The sequence below is a fragment of the Asterias amurensis genome, chromosome 10 (genome assembly GCF_032118995.1).
Source record: "Asterias amurensis chromosome 10, ASM3211899v1".
Taxonomy (NCBI): domain Eukaryota; kingdom Metazoa; phylum Echinodermata; class Asteroidea; order Forcipulatida; family Asteriidae; genus Asterias; species Asterias amurensis.
In genome coordinates, this window is record NC_092657.1 from 9373297 (window position 1) to 9398638 (window position 25342).

At 40.7% G+C, this 25342-nt stretch overlaps 1 protein-coding gene and 1 pseudogene across 1 annotated transcript; one reads left to right on the forward strand and one right to left on the reverse strand.

Annotated features, from left to right (window-relative positions):
- Positions 1 to 25342, reverse strand: part of LOC139942627 (uncharacterized) — a 187916-nt pseudogene that overhangs the window by 43513 nt on the left and 119061 nt on the right.
- On the forward strand, positions 4200 to 5753 carry LOC139943371 (uncharacterized). Its single transcript, XM_071940193.1, has 2 exons — positions 4200 to 5094; positions 5536 to 5753. The coding sequence occupies exons 1-2, from the start codon at positions 4200 to 4202 to the stop codon at positions 5751 to 5753; spliced, it is 1113 nt and encodes a 370-aa protein (XP_071796294.1).

Genomic DNA, 25342 nt, shown 5'->3' on the forward strand with positions numbered 1-25342 from the left:
AAAGCCGTCTTTCCTGTGGTGCCTTGTTATGTCTTCCTTCACCTTCATCCACTCCCTCTCCACTTTACTCAGATCACAGCCTTTTGTTATCAGAAGCACTTGAAAGTGGTTACATAATATTTGGATTTCCTCGACTCCAAAATCGATGAGTGTATCAGGGTCAGCAGGAAAGTTAGGGGTCTAGTATCTCTGCTGTATTAAGCACTGGGTCACTGGTAAAGTTTTCGAGCCTGGTGCCGATGCATGTAATTATCTTGTTTACAATGTCGTCTGGCTGCCTTTCGAAGGTATCAATGGTAAAAGAATGATGGATTGTTATTTCTACTCCATTATGCATCATGCTGGGTGACTTTCCCTCCTCCACGTGTTTAGCTTCACTAAAAGCTGCTAGAACTGGACGTAGGTGATGACTTGGTGTTGTTCTTTTTCTTCTTAGTGCTGCTTGTGCAAATACGACATTGCTCCTTACAGTTGACAGGGGTACGTCATCCTTCTGGAAGTCTAGGGAGAGCTCCGCCATGTCGTCAACTAAGTCTTGGTACAAAGCCATGTACAGAACGAACTTGCATGATTTAAGCAGCTTCAGGTATCCCTTCATTTTGGCAGCATCAGCAGCTGGGATGTTATGGCGTTCCCCGGTTGCTTGTTCCTCAAACTGCATGGCAATACACTGGTAGTTGGTGGCAAGGCACTTTAGAGCCTTTCTTCTGTGGTCTATCCACCTGGTGCCTTGGGAGCGGGATGGTTGACAACATGCTGTTTGAGGACTTCTGCAACAAGTTCGAGTTAATAAGGTCATGAATCTGAAACAAAACATTTAATTTTCATCAAAACAAATACAAATTAAATGATGTCCTGCTTTGGGAGAAAGGGGGTTGCTGTAAAGACCCATTTGTTTCAAAAAGATTGGTTGTTTTGTGGATAATTGTTGACAAAACTTTTTAACATGAGGTTTAGAGATTTAAAATTTTAGTCCCACTATTAAAAAAATGAAAAACTGACTCATGAGTGCCTCTCCTTATTGATAATTATGGTACAAAGAACTCAAGAAACGGTATTTCCTTTTCATTCAATCACAGTAATATTGTGTATATAAAATTACCTGTGTGAAATATGTATCCTTGAAAGCATCCTTCAAAGATAGCTCTAAGCAATGGGCAACACAATGCATCTTCACCATCCATGGTGCATCCGACTCCTCGAACTTTACCAGAACACCGTTTTTCCCACTGAAGTTCACTGCAGCACCATCAGCCGCTGCTGAAACTAAACTACTTGAAAGATCAAGATGATGCTTTGCACATGTGTTAGTGATGGCGTCATGTACTCCAGAAGCATCACACTTCTTGGGCTCCGCAATAAGAAAAAAGTAAGATAAAAAGAGTAAAAACTGATTAATTTTCAAATTGCTACAACAGCCCGAACACTATCGAATTTAATCAAAACAATTATCTCTTAAGTAAAAATCGATGGCATGAATATGGTATGTAGATAGGCATGATTTTTGTAAATATTTCAATAAAAAAAGAAGTTTTTAAAGCAATAGCATTCCTAGTTATCAGCTTATAATCTTTATAAAATATATCACTTTCATTATTTTTCATATTGATTTTCAAAAGTGTTAAGACTGGGTTGCTCTAAAAATCAAAGAAGTGGTGGCAGACTTTCAAAAATGGATTTCGTTTAAACTTTGCACAAGTGAAGGCCATCAACCAAAATGTAAAAATAAAGCATAAGTTTTGCATTTACACCTTCGTTGCCATGGCAACGGTCAAAAGTAGAAAATTACCATATTTCACCTAATTTAGCTCTTTTCATGAGTAAAAATTACCCAAAGTTGAGGGCTCCACTGTGTAAAAACAAAATAGTGGACCTACCTCTCAGCTGGATATGATAAATATGCATCCTTAATCTTTCCAAAAATGCGTTTGACAAAAGTACAGTTAATTGTGAATGGAAGATTCCATTATTTCAAAAAGGGGTGTTTTGAGGAAAAGTAAATTTGGGAAATACAGGGGGTTGTAAAAATTGTCAGAAGTCCTAAAGTGGCATATTTAGGAAAGTTTTGCTTCCAGGTATGAAAGATAAGACACTGGTCTGTAAGAATTTCAAAAAAAAAAATTGGTATTTGTTGTCCTGGGGAGCAGTGCTGCCAAAAACTTCCGTCCTTTTTTGGAAAAAATGTGTTTATTTTCAAATTGTATAACAAAAAAATATGAATTTTTGTTTTAGTGGATTTTGTTTACTCTTTGCACATGTTAATTCCTTCAACCAAAGTGTAAAAAGAAAGCATAGTTTTTGCATTGCACTTTGGTTGCCATGACTACGGTTAAAAATAACAAAATTGCCATAATATTTCACCTAATTTAGCTCTTTTCTGAAAATTACCCAAAGTTGAAGGCTTCACTGTGTAAAGACCAAATATATTACCTGCCTTTCAACTGAATATGGTAAATATACACCCTTGGTGTTTCCAAAAGTGCACCTGACACAGGTACAGTCAATTGTGAATGGAATAATCCATTATTTAAAAAAGGGGTGTTTTGAACAAAGGTCAATTTGGGAAATAGAGGGGGTTGCTAAGTTTGTCAGAAGTCCGAAAGTAGCATATTTAGGGAAGTTGGGCTACCAGGCTTGAAAGATAAGATACTGGTCTGTATGAATTTCAAAAAAATTGTTTTGGTATTTGTTGACCTCCATGGTTAAACTGGGGAGCAGTGATGTCAGAAGCTTCATGCTTTTTGGCGATTGTACAGATTTAAAGTTGTAAAATAATGCTCTTTTTATTACTTTCTACATGCTTAACAATGATGAAGACTGACAAAATATCAGGACAAAATATAATGAAGCATCTTATGACAACATAACTCCCAGTTGTAAAAACAGGCATCACATAATTAAAAAAGAAAGTTTTGTATTTTTTGAACTGTGGAGCAGTGTTGCCAGAAACTTTTGCAAATTTCATAATCATATGAAAAAATTATGCTCTCTAATTACTTATTACACGCTGAACAATGATGTTGATTGAAAAAAAACATGCACACAATAGAGCAAAGCAACTTACAAGTATAAAAATATAACTCTCAATTGTATAAACATGCATCACAAAGAGATTCTGTGGTATGTTTGTGGTTAGACCCAGTGACTGGGGCGCTGTACTCCTTTTAAACAATTTTTGACTTCATCTGTCGTACTAGCGCCCCAGGGAACGGCACAGAATTTTAACAAATACCCTGTTTTTCGCGACACCCAGCCACAAAAAATGCCTCAAAATGACAAAAAGACCAAACAAACTAGCTCAATAATCGCCTACTCTATTCTCGATACGTCTAGGATGTAACATCAGGCATTTTATTGTACTCACGATCATTTTTTAAACTCCAAATCGATGATTTTTAACTCCGCATCGTGGAGCAATTGACAAGTCTGCGATTTTCGGATGTGTATGGTAACGAAACATGGCGTCGCGGTGTATAGATCAGGTGGTAGTCGCATCACGTGTCTTCGGTTTGCTGGTGACGCGTTGTGGGTGGATGTCCATCAACGCTGTTTAATGCTACACTTGTTACAGGCGTTGCAGCGAATGCTATACATTTGTAGTGACTTATATTGCTATTTGTATTTGTCAGGCAACAGCCGTTTATTTTGGGACAGAAAACATGTACATTGTATATATTTGCTACATGCAACAGCAGTTGACTTTTTCTATGTGCTTCAGCTTTTTGCATGGGCAACGCCATCTTGTTTTATGAAGTCAACAGAGGAACATGCATCATTTTATTGCTCCACCTTCGGTTTTATAACTTCAGTTAGGTTTCATTCAAAGGGTATTCAGGAAAACCCTATTTGGCCATTGCTATAACTGTATACTATATATCTTCGCTCCAAGTATTGTGAGGACGGATTCCAGCACCTTTTTCTGTGGAAAATCGGAACAATTCTAAGTTGCAATTCGTGCGGTTTGACTCTTAATCTTTGGAGTATGTGCGCTACATTTGTACACGTTTTGACCATCGCTGTGATTCACCATTGGAAGAGCGGATGGTCATCTTATCAGTACTTTTACGTAAGTAAATTGACAGTGTTTTTTATTTACTTCATTGGTGACCCCGACGTGATCTTTTGAGAACCAACCTTGTTTCCACGGAACATTTGCGAGTGTGTGAATTATATATTGTGTACTACATTAATAATCAACTATGGCCTCTGAGAAGCCAGACGCTGAGGCAATTCCTGTGGCTGCTCCAATACCACTTGCTGCTGTTAGTATAAAGCTGCCCCCTTTTTGGCACAACGACCCCACGTTGTGGTTTGCACAGGTCGAGGCACAATTCCAAACTAGGGGGATCACCACACAGGCGACCAAGTTTGCCCACATTGTGGCCTCCCTGCCACCTGATGTCGCGCAGGAAGTCTGCGACCTGCTTATTGACCCACCTCAGGCACACCCATTTGACGTGCTGCGCTTGGAGTTGATTCGCCGGACACCTGCCTCGGAGCAAAAAAAGCTTCACCAACTGCTCATTGCCGAAGAGCTGGGTGACAAAAAACCGTCACAGCTACTACGGAGAATGAAACAACTCTTAGGCGACAACATGTTGGAGGACCGCATATTAAAGCAACTTTTTCTTCAACGCCTGCCCTCTAATGTTCAGCTCATCCTGGCCTCTACAAGCGAAACAGTCCCGATCGCACAACTTGCCGACCTGGCCGATAAAATTGTTGAAGTTTCTCTACCCGTTGGGCCAGCCATGTCAACTTTGGTCGCCCCGCATTATGCACCACCGCCCCCAGCTGAGATTAAGCCTCCTTCTTCGGATATGCAGCACCTACAGGCACAGGTCCAGCAGTTAACCCTACAAGTTTCTAAACTGACTTCGCACATGTTGGGAGCTGTCCATCAGTCTCGTTCTTCCAGAGACAGAAGTCGTGATGACGCACACCAGAGAACCCCCAGCCGCGGCAGCAGTGCCCAACGCCACTCCGCAGGGGAATGCTGGTACCATTGGCGATTTGGTCCACTTGCCCGCAAGTGCATCCCTCCTTGCAATTTTCAGCCTGAAACCTCTCCTCAGGGAAACGAGTTCACCAGCCGTTAGTTCGACCAACGCAACTGGTGCACACGAGTCGTCTGTTTTTTATCACTGATCATATAACTGGTACACGCTATTTAGTTGATACTGGAGCTGAGGTCAGCGTTTTACCCTCGACCTTAAGGGATACGTGTAAATCTAACACATTGATTCTCCAAGCAGCCAATCACACGCCAATTGCCACCTTTGGTGAACGATCACTAACGCTCAATTTGGGTTTAAGGCGAACATACCGCTGGATTTTTATAGTGTCTGCTGTATCTACACCCATCCTAGGCGCTGATTTTTTACGGCACTATGGACTGCTTGTTGATGTTAAAGGTCACAAACTCAAAGCTTCAGTTGCATTGGGAGTGTCCGTGGTTGGTCATCAAACAGCTGTCTGATCTTACTCTCCGCATTCAATTAATTTAGGGTGGTAAATGTAAGGTTGTCCATGCAGACCGATTGAAACCATACCTTGAAAAGGAACTTGAGTCATGGGAAAAGAAAGATGAGGTAGGCGCCGTGGAGTCAGGGACTCCTCAGTCTATTGACCTCTTAGAGTCTCCTGGTGTGACAGAGGATATATTTGTAGAGGAGACGGCATCAGAAACAGTTGATAGTTCTGGGGAAGTGTGGGAAGGGACCACACCCTCAGTAGATTACACGGCCAGATGATGTATCTGTGTACTGCCGGAGATGCCATTACAAAGCAACGAAACAGGAAACAATGAACTGGCATTACACCAGGTTTCATTCGTCTCATCTTTGTGAAAGCCGCTAGATAAGTGAAGAAAAAGATAGGCCGGAGCAGACACCCCAAGCTGCCCGTATGTTGGTCATTTCTGAGGGCCCAGCAAAGTGCGAACCTCCAGCTAGTACGCCCCCTGCTCCAATAGTGGACGTGGAAACTGCTCCTTTGGTAGTTGAAGACATGCTGTCACTCTCCCCTACTCGGATCTCACCCCTATGGCCCAGCTCTCGTCTTCACCTCTTCTCAGCTGTGCCCGATGGTCGCCCCGCTAGAGTTGCGACGAAAGGACAATCAGGCCGTATGCTGTTTATGGACAGGCCGCCCGGGTCACCACAGACATCTGAGGCTTCATCTCTCCCTGCCAGTGAGATCGTCTCGTCCGTGGCCCCCCCGCTTCAAAAAGGAACTGAGAGCACACCGGAACGTCGAATGGTAAAATGATTCATCCGCGAACAGAGAGTAACAACAACCTTTGCGGGACCAAAAAATGGGTTGAGCTGTAGCTCGTCACAAAGAGGAGTAATGTTATCTTCCAGTTTTCATCTTTATCAAACATTTGAAACCAAAAATTTGCTAATCATCAGGGAATTGGGTAAATTTATTATTTTATGAAAATTGAGATCAAAGTGTGTGACTTTTTATTGCCAAATTGCTGCCCTTAGTTGCGTATAAATTGTTGTGAATTGGTTAAATGATGCAAAAAATTACCTCAAAATCTATGTAAGTTTAAGTACTTTTAAATTGTGTGAAGCGGTTTACGCAAAATTGTTACCAGTCAACCATAACGTTGTGCATATTTAATAAGAGTAAGGAGATGCATTTCAATTCTTGTCGTAGTCAACCGTACAGTAAGCTGTTGACATGGGTTTTGTACCTATATTTTTGTACTGGTTTACTTGAGCTTCTATAAAGATTCTTGTACTTTATTAATTTAATGCACTTCCCTTTGATTGTTTTTGATGTGAAGTTGATTGGACTGGGGCAGTCCAAGCTTAGCTCGGCCTGTGTGATGGTCAGTGCATTTGCTATGTGTGGTGTGCGTGGTGTATAAGTAAATCTAGTAGACCAGTGCAGGCTGAGGTTGACGAACGTCAAGGCTCTGGTATACTGGTTGGTACTGGTTGACTAGGCGCGGTGGTGGCGTTATAGTGGTTTAATGGGCACACCTAGTTGATCAGGGACACGGTACGTGGTTTACTAAGTGATTTGTTTATTCCTTGTTGTCTAATTCAAGCACTGATATTCTGTGAACGATACTTGAGGCCAGTATAATTAAACTGATTGATGCTTGTTGTTCTGAATTAAAGTGTCCATTGTGATTTATTTTGTGCACGGATTACCTGTTATTATAAAAGCAAGACAATTGACTGGCATCATTTAAAATTTACAACAATTTACACACAATTAAAGGCAGCAATTTGGCAATAAGGCACACACTGTGATCTCAATTTTCATAAAATAACAAATTTACACAATTCCCTGATGATTAGCAAATTTTTTTGTTTCAAATGTTCGATAACGATGAAAACTAGGAGGTAACATGGCTCCTCTTCGTGACGAGCTACAGCTCAACCCATGTCTCGGTCAGATCCACGGTCGCTTCTCTTCGTACCTGTCGGCCTTCCGCAAAGGTTGTCCTTACTTTCTGCTCACGGATGAATCCCTTTACCATTCGCCGTTCCGGTGGGGTTTGCGTTCCTTTGTCTGCGAAGCTGGGGTCCTTGGGCGGGATGATTTCACTGGCCGGTAGAGATGTAGCCTCCGATGTCTGTGGTGACCCGGGCGGCCTGTCCATGAACAGCATACCGCGCGGTTTCCCTTTCGTCGCAACTCTGTCGGGGGAAGCATCGGGCGCAGCCGTGAAAGTGGGTGGAGACGGAGAGCTGGGGCGTAGGGGGGAGATCCGCGTAGGGTACAGTGACAGCGTGTCTTCTTCAACTACCAATGGAGCAGTTTCCACGTCCTCTATTGTGACAGGGGGCGTACTAGTCGGAGGTGTGGACTTGGCTGGGCCCTCGGAGGTAACCAACATACGGGCAGCTGGGGGTGTCTGCTCCGGTCTCTTTTTTTCTTCGCATATTTGGCGGCTTTCACCCAGATGAGATGGGTGAAACCTGGCGTAATGCCGGTTCATCGTTTCCCGTCTCGTTGCCTTGTAATGGCATCTCCTGCAGTACAGATACCTAATCAGGCCGTGGTTTTCCTTGATGTGTCTCCACAACCCTTGGCGCTGGCCAAACCCATCACTACATTCGTCACATCGAAACCGTCTTGGTTTGAAGGGTCTTCCTCCCCTTCCTCCTCTTCCTCCTCTTCCTCCTCTTCCTGACATACTTTGTACTCTCTTTCTATAGTTAACTCTATCTGCAGACACATAAACCGAAAAAGGGTTAGTTATTATTACATTGCAACCCTGACAAAACAAAACAAATCCAAATAACCAGCAAACTACCGGTACCGAACCGGTAGTCTATGATCCCGCCCAGGGTATCGCCTAGGGGGACACTCTGTTGAGGGTGTGGTCCCTTCCCACACTTCCCCAGAACTATCAACTATTGCTGGTGCCGTTTCCTCTACAAAGAATTCCTCTGCCACACTGGGAGATTCTAAGGGATCAATAGACTGAGGAGTCCCTGACTCCACAACCATTACCTCATCTTTCCTTTCCCATGACTCCAGTTCTCTTCCAAGGTACGGTTTCAATCGGTCCGCATGGACAACCTTACATTTACCACCCTTCTTTAACTGAATGCGGAAAGTCACATCAGACAGCTGTTTGATGACCAACCACGGACCCTCCCAACGCAACTGAAGCTTTGGCGTCAGGTGCCTTTTCTTGGCTGGGTTAAAGAGCCACACGAAGTGCCCTTCCTTTAGCCCATGGTCTGATGCCCTTCTATCATAGTCTTTCTTTTGCCGTTGGGCACTCTTCCCAAGACATTGTCGAGCTCTCTCATGCGCTCGTCTCATATTCTGCCGCAGACTCTCGGCGAAATCTGTCTCAACATCGTCCTCCACATCGGCACACTCAACCAACAAATCAACCGGAAGGCTCACCTCCCTACCCAACATCATCATATTTGGGGATTCCCCAGTAGATTCGTGGGGAGTGCAACGGTACGCAAATGTTGCGTATGGAAGACACTCATCCCAATCTTTCTGCATTCTTTTGGGGTCTATGAGCACCGCTACCATGTTTACCAGAGTCTTGTTGAACCTCTCCACCATCCCGTCGGACTTCGGATTGTAGGCAGTTGTACGGGTTTTGGTGATGCCCAATACACGGCACATCTCGCTGAAAACACAAGACTCGAAATTGCTACCCTGATCGGAATGTAACTCTTGCGGGACCCCAAATCGGCAGACAAACTCATTTACCAACTTCAGTGCTACTGTACTCGCTGTCGCATCTGGCCGCGGGTAAGCCTCCATCCACTTAGTACAGTAGTCCCCTACCACCATGATCCATTGATTGCCACTGTCCGACCTCGGCAGTGGCCCGAGCAAATCTATGGCCACTCTCTCCATAGGGACACCCACACGATATTGTTGGAGGGGAGCCCGCCTCTTTCTGGCGGGTGACTTCCTTTTTGCGCACAAGTCACAACTCCTCAAAAAGGACCTTATGTCTGCTGACATACCGGGCCAGAAATACCGATACTTCACTTTGGCCATCGTCTTATGGACACCCAAATGCCCACTCAACTGCCCTCCATGTAACTCGCCCAATACTTCTTCTCTGAACTGCTTAGCGAGAACAAGTCGCAACCTCACCGAATCACCGGTATCTGACTCCCATTGTCTATACAAGAGACCCTCTTTAACCACTAACTGCTTCCACACAGACCAATACGCCTTGTGACTCTTCGAAAGATGAGACACTTCCTTCCATTCAGGACGATTCTCACCCTTTCCTTTCAGCTTGACCACCCATCCAACAATGTCATCCTCTACCTGTGCTTCTCTTAAAACTTCCGAGGACAAGACTGGTTGAACCACAACACCCCTGACTTTGGGATCTTCCTTTTGAGGAAGCACCTGTTGGTCCACAGAACTCTTTTGGTCATCAACGGTTCCTTCATCTCTACCACATTGCTTGCATTCCCGCCGGGACAACGCATCAGCATTTCCATGCTTCTTGCCCGGCCTATGCTCAATCTGAATGTCATATTCGGAAACCACTTCCATCCACCTTGCCAACTGGCCCTCCGGGTTCTTAAACTGAAACAACCAACGAAGCGCAGCATGGTCGGTTCTCACCTTGACCTTTCTACCATACAAGTACTGTCTAAAGTGCTTCAAGTAAACCACAACAGCAAGCAACTCACGACGGATAACGCAGTAGTTCCTCTCCGGCCTGCTGAGTTTACGACTAGCATATGCCAAGACCTTCTCATTCCCTTCCTGGACTTGGGACAACACCGCCCCGATACCATCACCACTTGCATCGGTGTCTAAGATGAAATCTTGGTCTGGAATTGGATAGGGCAATACAGGTGCAGTAACGAGCATACTTTTCAACTCCTCGAAAGCACCCTGACAAGACTCATCCCATATAAAATCTCGTGACTTCTCGGTTAACGCATGCAGAGGACTGGCTATCCCTGCAAACCCACGGATGAATTTCCGATAATAAGATGCAAGACCCAAGAAACTTCTTACATCTTTCACACACCTTGGAACAGGCCAATCAGCCACCGCCTGTACCTTTTGCGGATCTGTGGCCACACCCTCTGTAGACACTATGTGCCCTAGGTAAGCTACTGACTGTCGGAACAAATGGCACTTGCTTGGCTTCAACTTCAACCCTGCCTGCCCAAGTCTCGCAAACACCACTCTGAGACGCTGTATCATCTCGGTCACTGACCTCCCAAAAACAATTATGTCGTCCAAATAAATCAAAAGAATGTCCCATTGCAGACCTGCCATGACTTTCTCCATGAGCCTTTCAAAAGTTGCTGGTGCATTACAAAGGCCAAATGGCATGCACTTCCAGCGATACAGCCAATTTCTCACAACAAAAGTTGACTTCTGGCTTGCCTCCTCGTCAAGTGCAACTTGCCAATACCCCGAAGCAAGATCTAGGGTCGAGAACCACTTTGCCCCACCTAAGGCATCAAATGTTTCGTCAATGCGTGGGACCGGGTATGCGTCCTTAATGGTGACTGCATTTAATCTTCTATAGTCGACACAGAAACGCTTCGTCCCGTCCTTCTTACTCACAAGAACAACATTCGAGGCCCAAGGGCTATCTGATGGCTCGATCACACCTCTCTTTTCCAAGTCACGGACTTGCCTGTCTATCTCTTGCTGATTACAGTAAGGTTGACGTCTTGGCCTCTCTTTAATAGGCCTAGCATCACCCGTTTGTATATGATGTCTAACATCCTCTGTTCGACCAATATCATGGTCACCACTGGAAAAGACATCACGGAAATCACACAAACATTTCTTTACCTCCTCGTGGTACTTTGAATCAACACTTGCAGTGCCTCTTTCATATAAGTCACTTAAAAAACCAGGAACTTCCAGTGGTGGGTCTGCTATCGACCCGGGGTTACCTTCTATCAAATCATGCTCAACTTGGCAAATAACACCAACAGTCGTTCCCTTTCGGGCAACTCTCTGTTCCTTACCAGGTTTAAACACCCGCAAGACCATAATTGCAATGTTGCCCATTTTGGACAGACTAGTCACCAGATTTGTCTAATTTTTACCACTTTTGATTACTTCTACTAGAAACTATAAGGCTCCTGCTCACAGGAGCCGGCATAGTTTCTAGATGTAGGATTTGATCATCAATGTCAATTAGTCATGTGTAATAAATCCGTTCATAACACTCAATCATTTAGAATTCATAACACTCAATCGTTTAGAAAATGATTTGAAGAAGGAGATTTCCTTCTCAATTTCGAAATCATAATCACTGGAAACATATTTGTTCTCCATGATTTATTATAAAAAGTCTTTTTAGTTTAATGGTTGAAATGATTTGAGAATTTCCATTCAGGTTACTCACACTGCACTGATAGTGATACTGCCCAGTGCCTAATAATGCGCTGGTCAGCCTCATATTGTAATTATATAGTAGAATAAGCTAGGTTTAAAACAAAAACAAAAATGACCTATGGATGGTATAACTGTAAATGAAAAAAATTGTTAAAATTGCCTCATGTTTAGCAGAGTGTAGTTCTCGAAGGCATAAAAAGAAGGCAAGCTTAACATCTGGCATATAAAAATCAATCACCATGGTACGTATTGTGCTGTTCCTGCGGACAAAATAATTTCAATGAAACCTTAAACATTGGCAATATAATTATTCATGTTCATGTACTTCTGTTGTTCGAATATCTAAAAGGGGGGCCAGTCACGTACCTCTATTATGCACTATTTTGTTACATCGAGAAAATGTTTGGAAGAAAACAAAAAACAACTAAAAGCTTATCAAAGACTGGCCGAATTGTCCATTAACCGTGAATGCTAGGTTTTTCAACCATGCACATGCATCATATCGACCAATCGGCATAAGCCAAACTCCTTGCAGATTGACATTGATTCCTGTGTAACTGAAACTGAATATTTCCCCAAGCATGATCAATCCAGTAGTTAGAACAAACAAACCCTTAAAATTTAAACTCTTTCCTGTCTGTAGAGCGATCCCATCTGTTGATGTTGACTCCTATGTAACCCGCAAAGCTACTCAACAGGTAAGACAGTCTTAAAGGCATCGTACACGTTTGGTAATTGGAGCCTATTGTTTGTTTCAATCCTATATAGTTGTATATTATACCATATACCATAAAACTAACCTGTGAAAATTTCATTTCAAAAGGTAGTAGTGTTTTTGAGATGTTAGAGAGGTTTCGCAAGCGTACGGATACAGATACAGATACGATAACCGTATCTGTTCACGTTGGATGCGTGTCAAATTTTGTTTTGCAATCATAGATACATACGTCAGGCCTAGGAAAAAGTATAGGGCCCCCCTATATACACTTTGGCAAAAGTTTTACGAGCAAAACAAATCCATTGCCATTCTGTATTTTTCTTGTTACGTCGGAGAATTTGATTAAATAGTATTTTTGTTCAACTGTTCGTTTTCAGACTCGCATGTTAAACACATGTAAAGAAAGTTTCCAGCAAGCATGGCAAAAAGAGAGATCCTGTTTTCACTGCATTTTTTTGTTTTTGTTTGTTTGCTCACAAATGACTTACAGAATTCTATCTATATCGTGAATGACACCCTGAACATTAAAATACAACGAAAATCAGCAAAACGGTATCCATTTGTAACGTACGTGTATGAGCTCCCGTACCCGTTTCGGACGACTATTCTTACTTGTGTACAATGGTTATACTCTCGTGGGCCGCAAAAAGTGATGACGTATTATGACATACTATAACCTATCCGTTCGTATTATGACGTAACCGTTGGCGTAACAGAATCGGTGACTCTGCAAAACCTCTGTATTGCCGAAAATGTGGAGCGGTTATGTCCACGCAGGAAGAACAATCTGCAATGGAATACACACGCTTCTCAATATTCAAAATATTTTGGGGATAAAAAGTTATATATTTTTCCATATTTTTGCTTTGAAGTAAAAAGTCTCTAAAAATGCATTATACTATCCAAAACTGCTGTACTTCTTACCAAGAGTCTTTACCAAACGTGTTCGTTGCCTTTTAAGCTACATTCAACTGAAACTGAATATTTTCATTACAATGATCTTTCCAGGAAAGCAAACAAACTCTTAAAATTTTAACTCTTTCCTGTCTGTAGAGCGATCCCATCAGCTTGACATTGACTCCTGTGTAACCTGGAAATCTACTCAAACAGGTAAGACAATCTTAAAGCTATATTCAATTGAAACTGGATAATTGACTTCAGCATCATCCATCCAGTAGTTAGAACAAACAAACTCTTAAAGTTTAAACGCTTTCCTGTCTGTAGAGCGATCCCATCAGCTTAACATTGACTCTTGTGTAACCTGCATATCTACTCAAACAGGTAAGACAATCTTAAAGCTATATTCAACTGAAACTGAATAGTTTGTCTCAGCGTGATCCATCCATAAGTTAAAACGAATGAAGCCTTTAAACTCTTTCCTGTCTTTAGAGCGATCCCATCAGCTTGACTTGCAAGATTAATTCAGTGATGTAACTCGGGGTCACAAATGATTGTGCAAATCCGTTAAAAATATTAAGTGCACGCACACAGACGAATGCCACTTCTACGCAGCAGTTTGGTTTACACTGATTATAGTTGAGATTTTGGAAGGACAATGTTCTATGTCATGTATGTTGACATGCAACAGCGCAATTTGATTCATGGACCATCCGACCATTCTCTGTTTTTTGTCGTTGTTGTGCCAAATATTTTCTCAATGATGTTATTGCTATTCCAAATTAATTCAATACACAAAATGAAGATTAAGTCTGTGTTCTTGTATGTGTGTTATGTTTTTTTTATTTTATGCACTCTGCTTCATAACCCACTGGTCTGCGACCGTAGATTGGGGGTTACGATTATCGCATCGATCTGTAGGCCTATTTGATGTAACCATTTTGGAAACTTCGCACAGCCCCTAGTATGGCGGTGAGATGACGTTAATAACTTTAAATTATTGTTTATTTTATGTAGAATGAGATTGCGAAAACCCATTTATCAGTAGTTCTTTGGAGGAAGCAAGAAGGTGCTGCATGCAGAAATATGATCAGGAGGGTTTTGAAGTAAAGCATATCAATAAGTACATTGGTGAGGTGTAGGTTTTATGTACTTTTAAAAAACTTTGTTTATACCATTTCAATACTGTTCAGTAAAAATAAAAATGGTGCACGTATTTTGCAAATACAATGTATGAGTTTTGTCGTCGATAATTGAGAGACTGGTGTTTGTAAGCAGGGACTGATTTCATGCTGAAATTTGCGGAACAAGATATTTATGTTTTAATCACTTTGAATGATAATATTGAGTAGCATGTTTGGGTAGCTGGTGTGTCCCTTTAAAGCACAAATTATGGAAAGTGTGTATTTGGGCATAGATTCTTCTAACTCTTTAAACATTTACATCAGTGATGTAACTCGGTTTCTGCTATTAAACAAATTGTTCTGCCAATACAGGCTTCATGAAATTTCACACTGCATCATGGCAATGCAGAAGTCTGTATCTGGATATTAATATAAAGGTTTGTGGTGTCACCGCAAACCTAAATTCTAAATTGTATTTCCACCTTGCAAAGTTTCAAATCCTACTGATCCATATTATTATACTCCGATAAAAACGTATACCCACACACACACACATGCTGAGTATAGCAAGTCATGCAACGCACTTTCTGCATGCATAGTACACTGCATGCACAACACTGATTATTATCCATTAGCCAACCGCTACGAAGCCTCTGACTGGCTCCACCAGAAAGTCAGGGGAGATTTGCAGAAAAACAATTAACAAGTTAAGACCCGTCGTTGCAAATATCCAAGACCATGGTGAGATCTAAATCAGAGAAACAGAGCGCCCGCTAGCGTTCGTTCATTACAAGCGTGTAGAGTTTTTACCGTGCATAGATCGGAACGTTGGTTGTGTGGAACGCGCAACACCAATGGTCTTAGAACCAAGACTAACAACAGCAAGACCCCTCAGCGTAAATCTGGATTCCGACAAGCCAAAACCTTAAGTCGATTATCCTACATTTCCAGGGCAAAGTATACAGTATATTTTTGATGCATGTCATATGTTGAAACTGATCAGAATTATGCTAGCTGATCTAAAAGTTATGTACGTTGACGAATGAGAAATTAGATGGGAATGCATCCAAGAAAAAGATTCACTAACTCTCGGCAACCGACTAACGAAACGTCACGTACAATGGCAACAACAGAAAATGAATGTCAGGCTTGCAGCACAGACCTATGAGCGCCTCTTCAAAGACAGCAAGGTAACAACAGATTTCATTAGAACAATAGACACAGTTTTTGACATGCTAAACTCAAGAAACCCTTTTTCCAAAGGGTTCAAGATGCCTTCGAACTTGCAATCAATATTACTTGGAGGACTATTTGCTGAGCGTACCAGACTATTTGCAGTCTATTCCTCGCCGATAGATCATGGTTCTCAAGAAGTGTCAACCAATCCAGATGAGGACGTATTGGCTTCCCTTAGCACATTGGTCGACGAAGGATGTGCTAAAGTTGAAGATAACATCATTTGTGGAGAAATTAGAGATAACAAGATTTTCTACATCTGTGGATACATTGCTCGCTCCCTGTCAAAAGTTGTTGAGTGCCCAACGTGCCGTTCAGCACTGGCATGCTCCTAATCAGCATTACCAGCAAGCCGACTTACAACCCGAAAATACCGCGGTGGTTTAGTTATGCCTGCAGATGGACTATTCAAAGTGGTAAAGGCGACGGAGAAAACCTTCAGGTATAGTTTGCATTACGTTTCGTTAATTGCTGAACAAACTGCTCATTAATTCCATCAGTAGCTTTAAACAGCACAACATTATTGTAATTGTTTTTCAGACGAACTTTCATTTTGTTTACTATTTGGCAGATATATAGTTTCAAAAACAGAAAACAAGATGTGTTCTTCTAAACAACTGGATCTAAAGATGGAAATAAATGTAATGGCGCATCTCCAGATTCACAGTCTGTTCTCATCACTCCAGGAAGATTTCTTTGACCATGAATTCGGCATTGAAGATGACCACGTGTCAACCCTAGTGAGACAGGTCATCAGGCTGTATATGAAAATAAGACTCAAAATTCTGGAAAATCATACACGAGGATGATTATAATAATAATGTTCACAATGTCCAAATACAGCATTTTAGAGTGCATATACGAGAGGACGATTATAAAAATGTTGTTCACAATGGCCAAATACAGCTTTGTAGAGTGTTAATGAACAGTAAACAAAAATGGAGGCCGTGTTGATAAGCCGACGCTTTGACAGACTGGTAGACAGAACCGTGGACAGACACAAGATAAACGTATGACGAGGCCAACCAACTGACAAACAAAATAAAAAACCACGACAGTTGATTAACTAAAATTAAAATACGCTTTTTGGAAGAATAAAATGATAATGGTAGCCCTTCACCATCAAGTCTAACTTACGGTTTTCGTGCACAGTTTTAGTTAGCCTGTGTAAAATGATTACCAAGTTAAAGGGACACACCGGCTCTCCGTTTACGCAATTTAGAGGTGTAGAATCATAAATGTTTTCATAGATGGTTGCTGTAAAAGAAATCCTCGAAAAGTCAGGTATTTAGCGAAAAAAACCCAAAGCGGCCATATAACAAGCTTCCGTTACACGGACCCTTTGAGTGTGAATCTTGCGTTAGATTTTTCACCCTTGTTTACATTTCCTATCGTCATTTCCTTACCAATCCAATTTTTCAATTGAAACCCATTAGAATTTTTGCAATTGGTTCTAATTGGACAAATTCCAATTGGAAAATGGCACAAAACACATTTGAACCAACTGGAGGTAATTTGAACCAATTGGACTTTGTTGGACTCAGTTTGACTTTTTTCCACTCGTTTTTTTCTACCATTCAGTTTAATTTCACATTATTTTATTTCATAAGTAAATTTAGCTTCCTTCGTAAAACTTAATTAATAATTGATTTACAAACTGGCTCAAGCAAATTATGACCACCCATTGCAAAGAATAATGGGAGTCCGTGTGATGTACGAAAAAAGACCGATCCAATAAGCCTTGCACCATAGCTCAATAACTAATCACAGCTGGGATTTTGAACAACTTAATTCCAACAAAATGAAGAGGCATTGCGAGAGGTTCAGATGTCGTGAAATAAGTTACACAAATGTCACACACAGTGTCCAACTTGATGAAGATTGAAATGACCCAAATCCAAAAACTTTACAAGGCTGGGAAAAATTTGAGCAAACTCACAATCACTATGTAAAAATAAACACTCAAATGACCAGACTTACCTAAAAAAACTTCATGACAGTAGATGCCCACAGTTTTGATAAAAGATCAAACAACTATTCTACACTTTAACACACCGCTGTGTACATGCGACAATCAGGGGCTTCAATGATTGATGAAGGGGGGGGGGGGAAACCGTTAGTCATACGTGGGGTCCAAGCCCGCTTTGATGCACCAGAAAAACTTGTTTTCCACGTGCGTGCTAGAACAACATTATCTTCAAGTCACATGTACAACGCGCAAATTAAACAAATTCAGAATGTTACTTCGCGAAGAACAGCATGCACGCACGCAAACTTTAAAATGTAACTTTTGCACTGTCCTTACCCGGAGCATTGACATTCACAATTACTATCTAATTCTAAATCTGCCGTGAATTCCCTCTGATCCATCCATTAGGGGTTTCTTGGAGTTCACTGATGTTGTCTTTTCCATACGCGTGGAACATGATATTTCTGTATCGTTCTTATGCTTCTGTTAATTTTAGAAATGAAATAAAACTAACATTGCACGCGGTATTTAATTTACAGAATATCATGGCATACGCCTGCCTTTTTTATTTCATAGCAAAGCCTTCATTGTTGTTTAAACATTATATTGTGTCATTAACAAAAACAGAATCATACAAATGCGTGAACATTTTTGTAATGCTTTGCAACTGTTGATTTCACAAAGAGTTAGGACTTATCTTATGGGGAGTTAGGACGAGTAACTCGTCCGAACTTCGGATGCGCCACTGGAGCGATTTCACACACAAAAAAGAAGGGTTTAACGTGTCCTTATTACCTTGGAAACGGCCCCGAACCCTTCCTAACTGAAGACTTACTTGCAAAATGGCGTTGATTCTGTTGGTTGCGAAGAGAGACGTGCGCTTCGGCGGGAACGCCTTTTCAATGACAGACGGAATCCGTTAGATAGTTTAAACAATCAAGAAGGTGTCCATAAATATCGGTTCACGAGGAAGGGGATACTGCAATTGCTAGACAGGGTTGGTGAGACACGGGTGAGTAAACCACGTCAAACGGACGGTACTTTCGTTTAGCAAACAAGAACTAGCTTTATATGCAACTATCAACCAATAAGAGTTTGCTTGAAAGTTTTGCGTAACGTGCAAATCAAAGATGAAGATAGTACAATCAGTCATGATGAGCAGCACTGTGCCGAAACACACAGTTTCGGGAAGGCAAGCACGATCAGGGAGAATTCCCCATGGCGCCGTGACTCTATGCAGATTGTGACAGCAGAAACTGACCATGAAGACTCGGAAGATTTGGATGAGCTAGAATCGAATGCTCCTTGACAATTTTCTACACTTATACCCGTTGTGGAGTGCACTTCTTCTTGGAGATTTCAGTCGATATGATAAGAGTAAAAGTGCACTGGTGAGAAGCCCTCCGTCCCCAAACAGAGCAACAAATGCAAAAATTGAAAACTGGTTTGGCAACGTAAAAAAGGACTTCTGTCCAGGAGGTCGTGTCAGACTGACGGCTGGTCAATTCATCAGAAAAGCCTATGTAAATATTTATCGCAGGGTCACAGAGACAAAGCTACAACAGACGAAGAGGAAACGTGCAGAGGAAGACTACAATCCAGAGGTAGTTTGGAAGAGAAAAAAAAACATCCGAGGGAAAATATTTCCAGGCCCCCAGTGAAACAGCGCAACCAAATGCCAATGTAAACTTTTTGCGCACCCCCCCCCCCCTCCCCACATTTATATCCGTCATCCTGCTGGACGGCTGACTTAGAGGGTGGGTTTTTCATACCCGCTTACCTGCAAAAACCGAGACTAAAATTGTTTGTTTGAAGCATTCCTCAAAAACAACCGCACCTCAGTAAGTAAAATTTCAAGGGAAGCTGTTCTAACTGTGTAAGTTTTAATGTTTATCTGTGAACATTGTGTTTTGTGTTAGGAAAAAGAACATAGACCATTTGAAACAAAATGGCACCTTGAGAAAAAACATGTAGTTTTATTTATTTCATTAATGCTTTTAAAGAGTCATTTCAGGTAAATAGTTGACCATGGTTATGGCTCATTTAGTTTTTTTGTCCATTTTAGACCGATTTTGGGGTCTGAAAAACTGGTTTTTAGCTCATATTTACAACTCCACCCCACCAAAATACGAAATTATTTAAAAAAACCTTGTATATCACTACAAAGTATCATCCTTGGCCTTCCTTCAGAAAAAAAAAAATTATTGCTATAAATATCACCCTTGTGCTGTTTTTGCATCATGCATTACAGTATGTTTTTAGAATATGCAAAATCGCCATTTTTACCCTATTTTTGGATCCCAAAATGTCAACTTGCCAGGGGTCTCAGAAAATTTTCCTTTCGGCTGTGATTATAAGGGCCAATGTTGGTCTTTTCATATCTGGTGAGAAAAACTTGGGCAATTGTATCCTGTTGTGACAGTATTGCCTCAAAAGTAGACTTTTTCCCCCAAAACGTGAAAATATGCTCTTTAAGGGTCTTTTCAAATAATATTGTTAAACGTCGTCCACGGTGGGAAAAAAAGAAATTTTTCTTATACTTTGTGGATGGTAGGGACTTGGGGTAAACAAAATCCACATTTTAAATCATTATAAAAATCAACATTTTAAATCATTATATAATACGTTGCCATGGTAAACAGTTCATTTGTGTTTAGGCCTATTTTGGCCGATTTTGGGGTCTGAAAAAGTTAATATTTACAACCCCACCCCACCAAAAAACACAAATCTTTCATAAAACCCTTTACATCACTACAAAGTATCATCCTTGGATTTACCTGAGACAAAAAATTATTGTTTACAAATTTCACCCTTGTGCTATTTTTAGATTGTGCATTAGAGTGTGTTTTTAGAACTTGCAAAATCAACATTTTTACCATATATTTTGCCCTCAAAATTTAATATTTTCCTTTCGGTTTTGATATGGGCCAAAATTGATATTTTTTTGTAAGAAAAACTTGGGCAAGTGTATCCTGATGTAACAGTACTGTCTCAAAAATAGACCTATTTTCCCAAAACAGAAAAAATTTTGGATTGTTTTTTCTTCAAATTGAATTTATAACATTCAAAAGTCATAATTCTATGAATCTTGCTTCTCTTTCAAGCACTCTGTAGGCTTAGTGGATTACCCAACATTGATCAGGAATTCTTTATGACATACATTTTAGAATTTGCCCGGCCCAGCCCCAATCATATTCCTTGAAATTGCCTAAAACAATGTTTTGTGAATAGCACCTCTTTTTTGAAAGTGTTCCCTTTCGGTTGTGATTGGGCGATTATTGGTGTTTTTATGTCTTCTGGGGAGAAACACTTGGGTTTATTGTATCCTGTTGTGACACTACCTGGCTCAATAGTATGGTATTTTTTTCAAAATCAATGCATGCTTGTAAAAATCTGTTTCAATGCCCTTTGAGTATTGAAACCAAAGTTTACATTTAAACATAATGGTATCCAACCAAGCTATAACCAATGCTTTGCCACTGAGAGTTCTTGATTTGGCTATTTTACCTATGTAGAGTGCGATAAGCATTCTTTACAAGTTGTCTTTAATACAGGGCCAACTCTCCTTGGTACCTGCCTGCTACCAGTTGTAAAACTTTTCATAGTGTCGGTGCCGCAGATGGTTTGGAGCATCCAAATATGTCCAACACAAACGTGGGAAATTAAAAAGCTTCTGCATAAAAGTGTTGTTAAAAACAATGATACAAACGATTTCCAAGATGACAGTAAGAGATCATTTAAAAGAAACATGTTGCCTGGGATCGGTCAACTTGGTCTTTGAAATGCGTTTGTAACCGTTTGTTATAAAATGCATATGGTTAGAAACATGTTTTTGGGTGATACTTGTGTGGATAATTGTATTCTACTTTTAAAATATCTTTCTAATCATATGCATTTTGAAATAAACGGTCACAAACGCTTTTTAAACACTAACTCGACCGATCCAAGGCAACGTGTTCCTTTAATGAAACAACATTGATAGAAGTTGTTAATACTTGCACCTGCTCAACATAAATAAGTAAGATGCAATTGCAGTGACAAATGTTTATTCACCCTGGTTTATTTTTTCCATTCACTAATACTAATTCATTTGTTATATATGTCTCTGAGAACGATGAACAAAAAACATTGTCAAACATTACCTGTTGAATTGTTTATCACGTGAAAAATAAACCTCTGTTATTGTTTGCAACAGTACAATTTAAAGGAATCCCACCATGGGTGGGGAACTGCTTACAGAAGGCTAAAGCAGGTGAATGGCCATTTAGATACTTTGGATACAGTATTTGCGCACTTTTATAGCCTCTTTATTCTGATTGAGATTAAAATCTTTAGTTTGGTAGCAGGCAGGGGACCAAGGAGACTGTTATAAGGTCATGTATAGACAACTTGTAAAGAATGCTCATCGCACTACTTCTTGCAATATGAATCATACCTGTACAACTAGGTAAAGTAGTCATGACAAAACAAGAATTCTCAGTGGCAAAGCATGGTTATGGCTTAAAAATAAAAACGTTGTACTTGTTACTTTAAAGAGCATAGAAAGAGTGCCAGATTGTTTAATAGTCATGCTCGTTTTTGTGTTTTATTAATTCAAACTAAGGGATATCTACAAAATGCATTTTTCTTGTTTTTTGAAAAATTACCATGTTTGATGCAGAAGTACTTCGCCCCAGCAGACATGCAAACCATAACGATAGCCCAATCACTACCAAAATGGAAATATTCTGCGAACCAATTTAGACTGCACAAACTTTCTTGATTTGTAAAGGGAATTAAAGAATGTGACTTCCAAAAAAAGAGCCGCTGTTCACAATTCTTTGTTTTATGCAATGTCAAGAATCATGACTTAGGTCATCAACAAGTCCTTGTCAATGTTGGGTAATGCACTAAGCCTACAGAGTGCTAATGAAGATCTGCCAGATTGATGGAAGTATTACTTCTTTCTGTTATAAATTCAAAATGAAGCAAATATTTCAAAATGCATTTCTTTTTGGGGAAAAGGGTATATTTTTGAGACAGTACTGTTACATCAGGATACAATTGCCCAAGGTTTTCTTACAAGAAATAAAAAGACAAATTTTGGCCCTATTCAAAACCCACAGAAAAATGTTCAAAACCCACAGGAAAAGGGGAGCACCTTTCTGATGGATTGCATCTACATACCTCTGCAATCTATTGATTAACCAGGGCTGGTTAAAGTTTGTCAGGAGGTGTCCATGGTTGTCGTGGAGGTAGTTCAGAGTTGTATTAATAATAAGTGATAAGGTAGATTTAGGACGACCAAAAAATGGTTCCAAATCAACAAGCCTATTTGGATAAACCAACCTTCTGAGGAGGACACATAAAGCATCCTGCCCACAGGCAAACGAAGGGCTATGGTCTGTCGTCGGATGGACTGTTTGTCAAATCTAAAGCTACTTATACACTGAAAATCTGTTAATCGTACTGAGCTGTATCTTGCAACATCAGGGTCATATGTTGTCGGCCGGAAATTTGGTAACATGAGGAATAAAAACATTTCTTCGTCGTCATTTTCAATCGCAAAACGTATCAGTTCATCCCTGGGCGTCGCCATGTCGAATGATAGCGCCCTCAAGTGACACATACTTATATTTTTGCGAAACAAAATCCAACACGCGTCGGACGTCAACGGATACGGTTATCATATCCGTATCTGTATCTGTATCCGTACGCTTGCGAAACCTCTCTATTAGCCGTGCAATATAGGTTTTTATCACCGCTCCATTCTGCCAATCTGATTTGAGGATTAGCGCGTACTTGAAGATAATGAATATTAATGTTGACTCTCCACATGCTTGACGGACACACTCGCTTTGACGCTGTTGTTTATGTACTTTTGTAATACATAAAATCCCTGTTGAAACAAATACCAGTTGATCGTCCTCTCCCTCATCCTTTTTGAGGCGGCGATCATCCTTTTTTTTTTATTTTTTTTATTTCAATTGTTTTTCTCTCAAAGAGACAAGTTTTCTGTGCAATTCTCATTCTTTAAACTTACCAGCTTCATGAACTTACTATGCCTTGTCTGTCAATAATATTAACTACATGTGGTGACTTTGTTTTACACACACCTACAGAGTGGCTTGACGGCTGCTTTATTTGAAGTACACAATGAAGGCCCTCCTCTTCATTTGGAAAATCACAGATGATCAACCTGTTTTTTTGGTACTTGGCCACACAATATCCAAAAATTTTAAATACATGAAGTGTTAAAAAAAAAAAAAAAAAAAAAGAATCGGACACGTAGGCCCTAATTTATTAAAATGAGGAAAAAAAAGGAAATAAAAATATTCATAAATTTAATTACACTCACCAATCCTGTTGATCTCGTTGTACTAAGTCTTCGCAAGACTTCTCACAGACTGCCACCTCTTTCGCATATTAAACCATGACCTAGCCTTGATCAAGGCGCTACAGCCGGCCGCGATCGGCATAAATCCTACCATAGAGAAAGGATGCTACTCTTCCCACGTTGAATTCTGCCAGTGCACCCCGCCCGGCCCCATATAATAGCACACAACGCGCGCATACAGTACGTGTATAATATGTGTACCATCCGTACGTGTGTACCATCTGTACGTTATAAATTAGTGCTTTCTAAGTAGCGCCTTGATGGGTTCGTAAACTGCCCAAATTTAGGGCGGAGCTCATTATGCTAATGTGTACTCACAACCCGTTCTCATTGGTTGCTGGTTGACCCATGTTTGACCTATTAATTCTCGCTGCGATGTCAATCACAACGTTTTGCAAACACTCTGCACATGTGCTCCTGTCATGCTGTCGACGTAAACAGTGCATTTTGCAAGAAAAAACGCAATGACGAGCCAGGGTTCGAGAGAAATACCTACTCCAATAAAAAGGGTATTTACCAAAGTCGCTGGAAAGCAATGGTGCATTATTTGCAATGATACACCGCAACATAACTATACGAGTTTACTACAACAAGATAAAACAGCTTCCAGGCAGTTAATCAGCAGGCTCGATTCTGTGTTGAGCACCAACATTAGAATATCAGACCCTTGTATGTCACATCAAGTGTGTAACAAGTGTTTTAGAAGACTACAAAAAGTCGAAGATGGCCGCGTGGTTCAGCAACAACTTCAAGCTCAATTCCACCAAACTTACTCTTGCCATATGACAACGTCTAATGTTACACTTGCGGCGGCTTCAGGGACAGATATACCAGCTTCTTGTACTTCTGTTGCTAGTCCTGTTAGAACAAAACGCATGCCAAAGGACCAAGGAACCCCTCCTATGTTGGAAGTTGTACGACACCGAACGGAGCGAGGCTTGTCCGGCACCGGTAGCCGTCAGCGCAAAAGAGCCCTTACATTTACAGACACCGTACTCCCTACTGAAGCACATGAACGTATGAAAAATAAGGTAAGCATTTTTAGTATAAAAATATTGTACCCCGCATTTAAGTTCTATTTCTACCTCCATGGTATAGTCTATACATAGTATACTCTATAATAATATTTTCCACCCTATAATCATATTATTGCACTGGTTGGAGTCATGTTCTTCCTATATAAA

Excerpts from the sequence above, each read along its gene's own strand:
- LOC139943371 (XM_071940193.1), top strand. The coding sequence starts at position 4,200 with ATGGCCTCTGAGAAGCCAGACGCTGAGGCAATTCCTGTGGCTGCTCCA. Across the intron at positions 5,095-5,535 it reads GGGAAACGAGTTCACCAGCC|ACCGATTGAAACCATACCTT; the intron begins GTTAGTTCGACC and ends TTGTCCATGCAG.